This window comes from Nycticebus coucang, chromosome 7, assembly GCF_027406575.1.
Source record: "Nycticebus coucang isolate mNycCou1 chromosome 7, mNycCou1.pri, whole genome shotgun sequence".
Classification (NCBI taxonomy): Eukaryota; Metazoa; Chordata; class Mammalia; order Primates; family Lorisidae; genus Nycticebus; species Nycticebus coucang.
Genome location: NC_069786.1, coordinates 34,365,979 through 34,378,537, shown reverse-complemented (window position 1 = coordinate 34,378,537; position 12,559 = coordinate 34,365,979). Strand labels below are relative to the sequence as shown.

The 12,559-nt window shown below is 33.5% G+C and overlaps 1 protein-coding gene across 1 annotated transcript in view; it reads left to right on the top strand.

The window, feature by feature from the left end:
* Nucleotides 1-12,559, top strand: part of LRP1B (LDL receptor related protein 1B) — a 2,318,354-nt gene that overhangs the window by 2,003,330 nt on the left and 302,465 nt on the right. The window contains exon 63 of the mRNA XM_053597274.1: nucleotides 6,059-6,152. Within this exon, the coding sequence (XP_053453249.1) occupies nucleotides 6,059-6,152 (94 nt within the window). The remainder of the gene's footprint in view (nucleotides 1-6,058; nucleotides 6,153-12,559) is intronic.

The following is a 12,559-nucleotide window of genomic DNA, read 5'->3' as shown; positions in this document are numbered from 1 at the left end:
ACATTATATGATCAAGGTAATATCCTTCTAAAACCTCTTTTTCTTCCAAATTTAATTATTTTCAATGAAGATATCCCAGAAATTAAATTTTATACTAAAATGATAATTGTGTGGACTTGATTTTGTTCTTTTCAAATTTTGGACAACAGTCATAATTGCTTTATAAAACTAGACTATGTGATATTTGACTATCTTTTTTGATTTAAGATAAAATTGTCAAAGAAGCTGTTTTTTTAAAAAATGACTAAATTTATTTTTAGAATTCTGTGTTTTGAATTTTCTGGTATTCCAGTTACTTACAGTGACTTCGTGGCAAGAAACTAAATTTATCTTAGAGTGTGTTTATCTTCAAAATGGAGAAGCTAATATTAATGCAGACTGCCTCTCAGATTAGACCTATGAGCTTCATGAAAGAATTATATAAATAAGAGATCGGATCTTTTCCAGGGTGTACATATGTGAAAAAGCTAGGAGCCACTCTAAAGCCAGGCTCACTGAGATTCTAAACTGACTGTCCTTTGAACTGGCTGTGTTACCCTAAGTTTGTTACTAAACTTTTTGTTCCATCACCTTTCTTCTCTTTTAAATAAAGTGATAATATTTCCAGGCCATTTCACAAAGATTAAGTGGGAAACATTTCTGGTGTGTGATAGATGTTATTATTACCCCTGTTTGTTATTATTACCCCTGCAACTGGAATATGCTATAAAAGAATATGTGTGCAGTTAGTGTGAGCTGCCATCAGGAGGTTCTGACGTCTAGTGGAAAGCAAACCCATAGATTCTGATTTCTTTACAAATTGTGTTGTTTTAATTATAATTCCCTTAGGATTTGTGTAAAAACAATACTCTTTTAAAAACTGGAAACTTAAGTCATTATGAGAGATAAAATTAGCAGCCAAAAATGGCAAAATTTAAGGGAGAAATATATTTTTTAAATATTTTAGAATATAATTGCTATGGTACTGTTCAGTCAATTCCCAGGTTAACCTCCAGGTCATTGTAAAATAATCTTTGGTCTCCTGCTTTGGAGTGGTCCATGAATGAGCTGATGGCTGAGGCCACTGCTGGCTTCTTAGAGATGAAGCCTACCTAAGCCACTGCAGTGTGATGTATCTCAGCAGCCAACTGACACCTGAGTTAACCACGAGATGTTTTGAAACACACATCAACATCTTAAACATCAAGACATAGGTTGTAAAACATCAGCCTCGCTACAGACATAAGAGGAATTACATTTTTCAAAACTTTATTGTGCAAGAAATTCTATAGATATGTTTATTCAGTGCCAAAAATATCTGATCATTCAATTAAATGAAAGCCCAAGTCAGTCTGAAAGTATTATTTATTTAATAAAATTATTTCCCAATTTGACAAGACTAAAATATTTAATATTTAACATTTAATAAAATTATTTCCCAAATGATGACAAGACTAAAATATATATGATTTTTCCAATACCCCCAATAATTTTTATCATTAATTTCAAAAAATTTCAACAGTAGCAAGACAGAAAAGGGCAAACCAAAATGTAGAACAGATATTATGGTGTTTAACTACACTTATGAAAAATTTTAAAAAAAGAGTTATCATTTCATTTATTTCATCTTCAAGAAAATGAGGAGTAACTAACTCAGTCCATTAATAATAATCCTTGTAAGTCTTTTGGTGCATACAGACAGATCTTGTGTGAGAAAAAATATATGTACACTGCACACTTCCTGGTGATAAATCAGTTCTCGAAACACAGTTTTTGGTGAGGTAGGCATTTAAATGAAACAAATCATTTGGGCAGTTCAGAATCATACATTTATTATTACCTAAGAATTTTGATTCATCATTTAATGATAGCAACCCATGACATGTCTTCAAAATAGAACTGATTATTAGAAAAATAAAAAAAGCAAATAATACCAATAAGAATTCTATTAGAATCAAAAATATGCTCTGAAAATGTGGTAAAAGTCCAGATTAAATCCAATTCTTATTATTTATTTTAAATATTTAAATCATTTTAATTAGGTAAAAATGGCTTCATATAGCTTTGAAGTGGAAACAGTTCTTGTTTCACTACATTGGGATTTGCATTTTCATCCTTCTATGCATATGAAAAGACATGTACTTAGTAGTTTCTTTATGGCTTCTTGTGGGTGATATTTACACTCTGCAATTAGTTTTATAATGACATTAGTTTTGGAGAATATATGCCACGAAGAATTGTTTTTGTTTAGTATAAATAACTTTTTTTTAAGCTTCTGAATTTAAGTATGAAAAAATGAAGCTCAGACATGAAACCGAAGACATCTTTTTCCTGAATAAAATGTTGATTAGCATGAAAAGTAAATTATTTTGGGAGAAGATATTTGCAGGTTATATATCCGACAAAGGTTTAATAACCAGAATCCACAGAGAACTCAAACGTATAAGCAAAAAAAGAACAAGTGATCCCATCACAGGCTGGGCAAGGGATCTGAGGAGAAACTTCTCTGAAGAAGACAGATGCACGGCCTACAGACATATGAAAAAATGCTCATCATATTTAATTATCAGAGAAATGCAAATCAAAACTACTTTGAGATATCATCTAACTCCAGTAAGACTAGCCTATATCACTAAATGCCAAGACCAGAGATGTTGGCGTGGATGTGGAGAAAAGGGAACACTTCTACACTACTGGTGGGAATGCAAATTAATACGTTCCTTTTGGAAAGATATATGGAGAACACTTAGAGATCTAAAAATAGATCTGCCATTCAATCCTATAATTCCTCTACTAGGCATATACCCAGAAGACCAAAAATCTCACCATAACAAAGATATTTGTACCAGAATGTTCATTGCAGCCCTATTCATAATTGCTAAATCATGGAAAAACCCAAGTGCCCATCCATCCACAAATGGATTAATAAATTGTGGTATATGTACACCATGGAATATTATGCAGCCTTAAAGAAAGAGGGAGAGTTTACCTCTTTCATGTTTACATGGATGGAGCTGGAACATATTCTTCTTAGTAAAGTATCTCAAGAATGGAAGAAAAAGTATCCAATGTACTCAGCCCTATTATGAAACTAATTTAGGGCTTTCACATGAAAGCTATAACCCAGTTACAACCTAAGAATAGGGGGAAGGGGAAAAGGGAGGGGAGGGAGGGGGGAGGTGGTTAGAGGGAGGGTGATTGGTGGGATTACATCTGCGGTGTATCTTACAAGGGTATATGTGAAACTTAGTAAATGTGGAATGTAAATGTCTTAGCACAATAACTAAGAAAATGCCAGGTAGGCTATGTTAACCAGAGTGATGAAAATGTGTCAAACGGTCTATGAAACTAGTGTATGATGCCCCATGATCACATTAATGTACACAGCTATGATTTAATAAAAAAAAAAGAAAAGAAAAACTTCAGGACACTCAAAAAAAAAAAGTAAATTCTTTGATGTTCTTATGAAAAATGAAACACAGAGCAAAATCATCATGTTTTATGTAATTCCAACAGTTCATGTTTATATAAATTAGGCATATTTAGTGAATTATAGAAATATATATTTTAAGAAATTATTCCAATCATAATTTGGAAGACTTTTAGGATGCTTAGGAGGCCTGAAGTCCTGTTAACTAATGTGCTTTGATATATTGTAATGACTGGAAATATTTAATGTTCAAAGCAATTGCTTTTGCTTGTATGCCTAGACAGTCTCCATTTATAACAGTAATTTCTTTTCCTCTGGTAATTTATTAAAAACCACAACAGACATGACCACAGGCTATGTGGAAAAATCAGTTGAGCAGTCAGATAACCCCTGGATTTAAGGTGCTGTTACCTCCTGTGTTGGCACTGTAAAAAAAATTAACTCTCATATTTAAAAAAAAATAATGTAAATCTAACCTGAATCAACACCATGATGCCTAGACAGGTTTAGCAAAAACTAACATTAATTTATCTCTTACTGGAAGAAAGTAACTGTATTTTAATGAACAAACTCTTGCTATTCCATTGACATTAGAGATAACTGAATCCAGGCTATATTTTTCTGTCTTATGTAAAATGTGCTAAGATAAATGCTATCTTGCTGTCAAAATTATTATAGCAATGATTTCAGTTCTTGGAAAATATTGTAATGTATGCATTTCACTGAATTTCTACTAAAATAAAGAAGACAGTTATTTGATAATAAAAGAAGAAGTTGGCTAAATGTTATCTATTACTTGGTTTTAATAACTCAAAGTGGATCTTTTGATAGCAGCTCCTTCAGATGCACATGTTCTCTTTGGGAAGCAGGATTTTCTTTAGTTTCTTCTATCTAAATTTTGCCAAATAAGGAATTAGCTTGCAGCCACAGATCTGTAAGTATTACATTAACTAAGCTTTTCTGGTCACTGTGTTCAGTTAGTCAATAATGAAGTTAGTAGGAAAGATAGTTCTGTGTTCTGCCTCAGGAGGTAAATTTGGGTCAGGTCATCTTCCTCATGAATATAATATGTGATAATATCTTCCAGAATGTTTTTATCTAGTATCTAGTCACCTGTGTGCTAAATAGCCTATAAGTAAACATTGCCATATAATTATTTCAACTACTTTCTCTATTGTTAATCTTCCACTTGATAGTTAATTTTATTGTAAAAGACAGCAGTTAAACTTTCTATTTTTATAAATAAGAGAATCATTGCTTTTCTTTTTGCTATTTCTTTTGTTATTTTAAAGGAAGGGATGAACAAATAAAACATAGGAATAAATATTTCAATTAACAGTTTTCAAAAATAGACTTAGAAAAAGTATTATTAAAATAGTTCTCTTGTGTACTTTATTTTTTAAAAAGTCAACAAGAAAGACTAGTTTTATTTTTAATTAAAAAAATTAACACAATTTCTTCGCTTCTAAAAGCTCATGTATATTTATTAATATTTCTTTCTTTCTTTTTTTTTTTTGAGACAGAGTCTCACTAAGTCACCCTCAGTATAGTGCCATGGCGTCACAGCTCACAGCAAACTCCAACTCTTGGGCTTAAGCAATTCTCTTGCCTCAGCCTCCCAAGTAGCTGGGACTACAAGCGCCTGCCACAATACCTGGCTATTTTTTGTTGTTGTTTTTCAGTTGTTTAGCTGGCCCAGGCCAGGTTCAAACCCACCATCCTCGGTGTATGTGGCTGGTGCCATAACAACTGTGCTAAGGGCGCCTAGCCATTTATTAATATTTCTAAAAACTGGAAAGGACTCTTTTGGCCTAAACCAGGGAGGGGGGTGGGGCCTTGGTGTGTGTCACACTTTATGGGGGCAAGACATGATTGCAAGAGGGACTTTACCTAACAATTGCAATCAGTGTAACCTGGTTTATTGTACCCTCAATGAATCCCCAACAATAAAAAATAAAATAAATAAATAAAAATAAATAAATAAATAAATAAAAACATTCTTAAGCTTTTTAAGGGGTGGATACTCATTATTGCTAAGGCAATGTTTTCAGTGTTCAGTGTATTTCATGAAATCACAACATGATAATACTAGAAAAGATTCTCCATATTATGTTCAGCTTCTTTGGTGGCTAAAAAACAGTCTGAGAGAAGTTGATTGAATTGTCCAAGATTTTTCAGAAAATGTAATTATATTAAATGAACTGAAATTAACAAAATTTATTCAATTTGATATTTCTCCCCAATATTCCTGATAATTCTTAGCCCTATTTAGTGTTTGCCAAACTCTTTCTCAAAACAGCCAGACAGTAAATATTTTAGACTTTTAAAGTCACAGGGTCTCTGTAGCAACTGCTCAACTCTGCTACTCAACTCTGCTGCTGTAGTGCACAACTATCCCCTAGACAACATGTAAATGAGCGAGCTCGTTTGTATGCACAAGAAATCTCAGCAAGTTTTTCAGAACAATATGCTCTCCTGGCAGGTCATTCTGTGACTTGTTGAGCATTTATTCCCTATTGTGGAATTCTATGACCACTATTCAAGTTTGCAGCAAGAGGGTAGGTTAGGCTGAGCTGCCCTGGTGAATTTTTGAATATCCATTGTATGTGATGGGCTCATTAATATTTTTTTCTTTTTTTTTTTTTTAAGTTTCGTTGCAAAACTGATAAATGTATTCCATTCTGGTGGAAATGTGACACTGTGGATGATTGTGGTGATGGATCTGATGAACCTGATGACTGTCGTGAGTATATTAGTTAAATACTGCAATTTAGAATTTAAAGTTCTTTACATCCTAGACATGGAAAATTGAAGCTCGGTCTAAATTATTACTTTCTGATACTTTTCCAAAACTGAAATAGAAAGGCTTTATATGTAAACTTTTAAAATTCTAACAAAAATAGTTGCAGTGTTTTAGGTATGTCTCTGATATCTGTTAAATTTGGAATGACATTATCAGCAGTTTTTGTTAGTTTTCTTCCCTTGAATTTGATTACTTGTAAAATAAATACATTACTTCATGTAGTAATCAGCAGATAAAAAGCATAATTTTGACTTAACATGTGACCAAATTGGAGGGAAAAAAATGGGCAGGTTTTCAGAATGCCACTCAGTGACTGAAATTGCACCTTGAAGAATTATAAACTCTCAACCTTTCTATTGCATTAAAATTCTGCAAATACCCTAAAAGTAAGATTTTTTCCAATATAAATCATTATTGTTAGGCAATTTAATGTGTTCTTAGCAGTTGCCCTACAGTGAGTAATTACATCTTGATGTTTGGCTATGATTACCTGATTTGGTGTTACTCTTTTAGCAATTATTGGTAACTTTGGTTGCAGTGGACAATCAGTAGACTTTTCCTGAGAGCCTTTTACCAGGTCACTCCAATATTGTCCTGTCAAGTTGGAGATGCTTATAGTCTATCATGATATCTCCCTCAACACCCCACTGGATGATCACCATGATTTGACCCTGACAATTAAGTTCAAGATCCTTAGGCTTGCAAGGAAAAAAGGGATTGTACTGTCCTAATAAAAACTGGCTGCTTTCTACTGCAGAACTTTCACTATCTAATTATAAAACTGTTTCAGATTTGGGATTTTTACATAATTGCTTTGATGAACTAGGTTCCATCTCTTTAGTCACTACCATGTCAAGACAACACACAATTGAAATTGTTTCACATAGTTTATTCATATGTCTGAAAACAGTAAGTAATCAATTTAATGAGAAGTAAAAATACTGTAAAAGTCATTGCTTTTCTAATATAATCCTTATGTTTCTGAAAGATTCACTGCTCTATGATTTTTTAAAATAATTTTTTTCACTATAATAGAAAACATATAAAAGGGAAATCTGTGTGGAATATGTATAATATTATGTCTAAATTGTTATTTTTAACTGCTGAAAAAAAGGATATCAAAGGAAGAGGAAATTATTTTGGTGGCCTTACTGAGATTTACTTATTAAAATAAAGTTATTACTTTCCCCACATTAAAGTTAATTTTTTGATATAATAAATAAATTCAACTTACTTTTGTAATTCATACAAATTAACAAGGATGAACATACTAATTTAGTAATTTAATTAAGAATATGACGATTCCTTCCCAGATTTACTATTCTTTGAGAAAATTTCACCACATTGACCCACAGAGAAAGTCAATATCACTTAAAGCTTTTCCTTCTAAAAATATTTGTAGCTCCTGAACTCTAACTTTAATCTTTACTATAATTTTGTGCTGGCACCATATTTATTTGAAAAATTAACTACAGACTTAGTAAATGAGTTTTTTACATTTTGCATCTTTCACACTATATAGTGATCAAGTATTACTTTAGTGTATTAAGAGACATCTGATATTTTAGAGCTTCTGTACGATCTTTGTCCTGATTAAATATTAATATTTACACTTATTTATTTAGACATTTTTCAAATTTACAAGTAACAGTCGTATATATTTAAATTGTAAAATGTTATTATATATGAATACATATTTTTTATGTGAGAATAATTTTATGTTAAAATAATTTTCTTAGTCATTTTTAAGTTTGAAATACATCATTTTTACCTGTAGTAACCATGAAATACAATAGATCAATTCAACTAATTTATCCTGCCTAAATGAAATTTTATCTCCTTTGACCAGCATCTTCCAAATTCCCTAACCTCCAGCCTCTGGTAACCACAATTTTATTCCATGATTTTATGAGTTTGACTATTTTAAAGTCTACATATAACCCAAATCATGCAGTATTTGTCTTTCTGTGCCTGGCTTATTTCATTTAAAGTGATATTCTACAGTTTCATCCATGGTGTCATAAATGACAAGTTATACTTCTTTTTTGAGGGTGAATAGAATTCCATTGTATTTATGTAAATGTCATATTTTCTTTCTTCATTCATCCAATTATGGTCACATAGGTTGATTCCATATCTTGGCTACTGTGTATAAAGCTGCACTAAACATGGGGAAGTATAAATATCTTCTCAATATACTGATTGTTAATTTGGTTTGGATATTCAGGCATTCCTCATTTTATTATGCTTTGCTTCATTGCACTTTGCAGATACTGTGTTTTTTACAAATTGAATGTGGCAATGCTGCATCAAGCTAGTCTGTTGGCAACATTTTTCCAACAGCATGGAAAAATTAGTGTTTCTGTATCACATTTTGCTAACTGTAGCAATATTTGATACTTTTTCATTATTATTGTATCTGTTTGGTGATCTGTGATCAGTGCCTTTTGAGGTGATTATAATTATTTTGGGGACACCATGAACCATACTACAAATTGATAAATGTTGGGCATGTTCTGACTGCTGCACTGACTGGGCCTTCTCCACAGTTCTTCCCCTGTTTGGGCCTCCTTTTCTCTAATATACAACAGTATTAAAATTAGGCAAATTAATAATCCTGCAATGTCTTCTAAGGGTTTAAAAGAAAGGAAGAGTTGCATGTTTTTCACTTTGAATCAACAGCTAGGAATGATTGAGGTTACTGAAAAGACAGGTCAAAATATGACAGCTGAAAGCTATGCATCTTGTACCAGTTAGCCAAGTTGTAAATGCAAAGCAAAAGTTCTTGAAGGAAGTTAAAAGTGCCACTCCAGTGAACACATAAATGATAAGAAAGCTTAACCTTTTTGATGATATGAAGAACGTTTCAGTGGTCTGGATAGAACTTTAAACCAGTCAAAATATTCCCATCAGCCAAAGCCTAATTTGAGGCATAGCATTAACTTCTTAACTTTATTAGTATGAAGGCTGAAAGAGATGAAAAAGCTGAGAAGAAAATGTTGAGGCTAACAGAGATTGCCTCATGAAGTGTAGGAAAGAAAACATTTCCACTACATAAAAGTTGAAGATGAGGTAGCAATGCTTAAAAAGAAGCCACACAAAGTAATACAGAAGATCTAGATAAGATAATTGAAGAAAGTGAATATACTAAACAACATTTTCTTTTTTCTTTTTTTTTTTATTGTTGGGGATTCATTGAGGGTACAATAAGCCAGGTTACACTGATTGCAATTGTTAGGTAAAGTCCCACTTGCAATCATGTCTTGCCCCCATAAAGTGTGACACACACCAAGGCCCCACCCCCCTCCCTCCGTCCCTCTTTCTGCTTCCCCCCCATAACCTTAATTGTCATTAATTGTCCTCATATCAAAATTGAGTACATAGGATTCATGCTTCTCCATTCTTGTGATGCTTTACTAAGAATAATGTCTTCCACTTCCATCCAGGTTAATACAAAGGATGTAAAGTCTCCATTTTTTTTTAATGGCTGAATAGTATTCCATGGTATACATATACCACAGCTTGTTAATCCATTCCTGGGTTGGTGGGCATTTAGGCTGTTTCCACATTTTGGCGATTGTAAATTGAGCTGTAATAAACAGTCTAGTACAAGTGTCCTTATGATAAAAGGATTTTTTTCCTTCTGGGTAGATACCCAGTAATGGGATTGCAGGATCAAATGGGAGGTCTAGCTTGAGTGCTTTGAGGTTTCTCCATACTTCCTTCCAGAAAGGTTGTACTAGTTTGCAGTCCCACCAGCAGTGTAAAAGTGTTCCCTTCTCTCCACATCCACGCCAGCATCTGCAGTTTTGAGATTTTGTGATGTGGGCCATCCTCACTGGGGTTAGATGATATATCAGGGTTGTTTTGATTTGCATTTCTCTAATATATATAGGTGATGAACATTTTTTCATGTGTTTGTTAGCCATTCGTCTGTCATCTTTAGAGAAAGTTCTATTCATGTCTCTTGCCCATTGATATATGGGATTGTTGGCTTTTTTCATGTGGATTAATTTGGGTTCTCTATAGATCCTAGTTATCAAGCTTTTGTCTGATTGAAAATATGCAAATATCTTTTCCCATTGTGTAGGTTGTCTCTTTGCTTTGGTTATTGTCTCCTTAGCTGTACAGAAGCTTTTCAGTTTAATGAAGTCCCATTTGTTTATTTTTGTTGTTGTTGCAATTGCCATGGCAGTCTTCTTCATGAAGTCTTTCCCCAGGCAAATATCTTCCAGTGTTTTTCCTATGCTTTCTTGGAGGATTTTTATTGTTTCATGCCTTAAATTTAAGTACTTTATCCATCTTGAATCAATTTTTGTGAGTGGGGAAAGGTGTGGGTCCAGTTTCAGTCTTTTACATGTAGACATCCAGTTCTCCCAACACCATTTATTGAATAGGGAGTCTTTCCCCCAAGGTATGTTCTTCTTTGGTTTATCGAAGATTAGGTGGTTGTAAGATGTTAGTTTCATTTCTTGCTTCTCAATTCGATTCCAAGTGTCTATGGCTCTGTTTTCGTGCCAGTACCATGCTGTCTTGACCACTATGGCTTTGTAGTACAGACTAAAATCTGGTATGCTGATGCCCCCAGCTTTATTTTTATTACTAACAACTGCCATAGCTATACGGGTTTTTTTCTGGTTCCATACAAAACGCAGAATCATTTTTTCCAAATCTTGAAAGTACGATGTTGGTATTTTGATAGGAATGGCATTGAATAGGTAGATTGCTTTGGGAAGTATAGACATTTTTAACAATGTTGATTCTTCCCATCCATGAGCATGGTATGTTCTTCCATTTGTTAATATCCTATGCTATTTCCTTTCTGAGGATTTCATAGTTTTCTTTATAGAGGTCCTTCACCTCCTTCGTTAGGTATATTCCTAGGTATTTCATTTTCTTTGAAATTATGGTGAAGGGAGTTGTGTCCTTAATTAGCTTCTCATCTTGACTGTTATTGGTGTATAAAAAGGCTACTGACTTGTGGACATTGACTTTATATCCTGAAACATTACTGTATTTTTTGATGACTTCTAGGAGTCTTGTGGTTGAGTCTTTGGGGTTCTCTAAGTATAAGATCATGTTGTCAGCAAAGAGGGAGAGTTTGACCTCCTCTGCTCCCATTTGGATTCCCTTTATTTCCTTGTCTTGCCTCATTGTATTGGCTAGAACTTCCAGCACTACGTTGAATAGTAAAGGTGACAGAGGACAAGCTTGTCTGGTTCCAGTTCTAAGAGGAAAAGCTTTCAGTTTTACTCCATTCAGTAAAATATTGGCTGTGGGTTTGTCATAGATAGCTTCAATCAGTTTTAGAAATGTGCCACCTATGCCTATACTCTTCAGTGTTCTAATTAGAAAAGGATGCTGGATTTTATCAAATGCTTTTTCTGCATCTATTGAGAGGATCATGTGATCTTTATTTTTGCTTCTGTTAATATGGTGGATAACGTTTATGGACTTGCGTATGTTAAACCAGCCTTGCATCCCTGGGATGAAGCCTACTTGATCATGATGAATGACTTTTTTGATGATAAGCTGTAATCTATTGGCTAGGATTTTGTTGAGAATTTTTGCATCTATATTCATGAGTGAGATTGGTCTGAAATTCTCCTTTTTAGTTGGGTTTTTTCCTGGTTTTGGTATCAGGATGATGTTTGCTTCATAGAATGTGTTGGGGAAGATTCCTTCTTCCTCGATTTTTTGGAATAATTTCTGCAGTACAGGAATAAGCTCTTCCTTGAAGGTTTGATAGAATTCTGGAGTGGAGCCATCTGGACCAGGGCATTTTTTGGTTGGAAGATTTTTTATTGTTTCTTTGATCTCAGTGCTTGAATTTGGTCTGTTCAGGAGGTCTATTTCTTCCTGGCTGAGTCTAGGGAGAGGGTGTGATTCCAAATATTGATCCATTTCTTTCACATTGTCAAATTTCTGGGCATAGAGTTTCTGGTAGTATTCAGAGATGATCTCTTGTATCTCTGTGGGATCAGTTGTTATTTCCCCTTTATCATTTCTGATTGAGGTTACTAGAGATTTTACTTTTCTATTCCTCGTTAGTCTGGCCAATGGTTTATCTATTTTATTTATTTTTTCAAAAAACCAACTCCTTGTTTCATTAATTTTCTGAATGATTCTTTTGTTTTCAATTTCATTGATCTCTGATTTGATTTTGGAGATTTCTTTTCTTCTACTGAGTTTAGGCTTAGATTGTTCTTCTTTTTCCAATTCCATAAGATCTCTTGTGAGATTGTTGATGTGCTCTCTTTCTGTTTTTCGAATGTAGGCATCTAAAGCGATGAATTTTCCTCTCCAAACTGCTTTTGCAGTATCCCACAGGTTTTGGTATCTTGTGT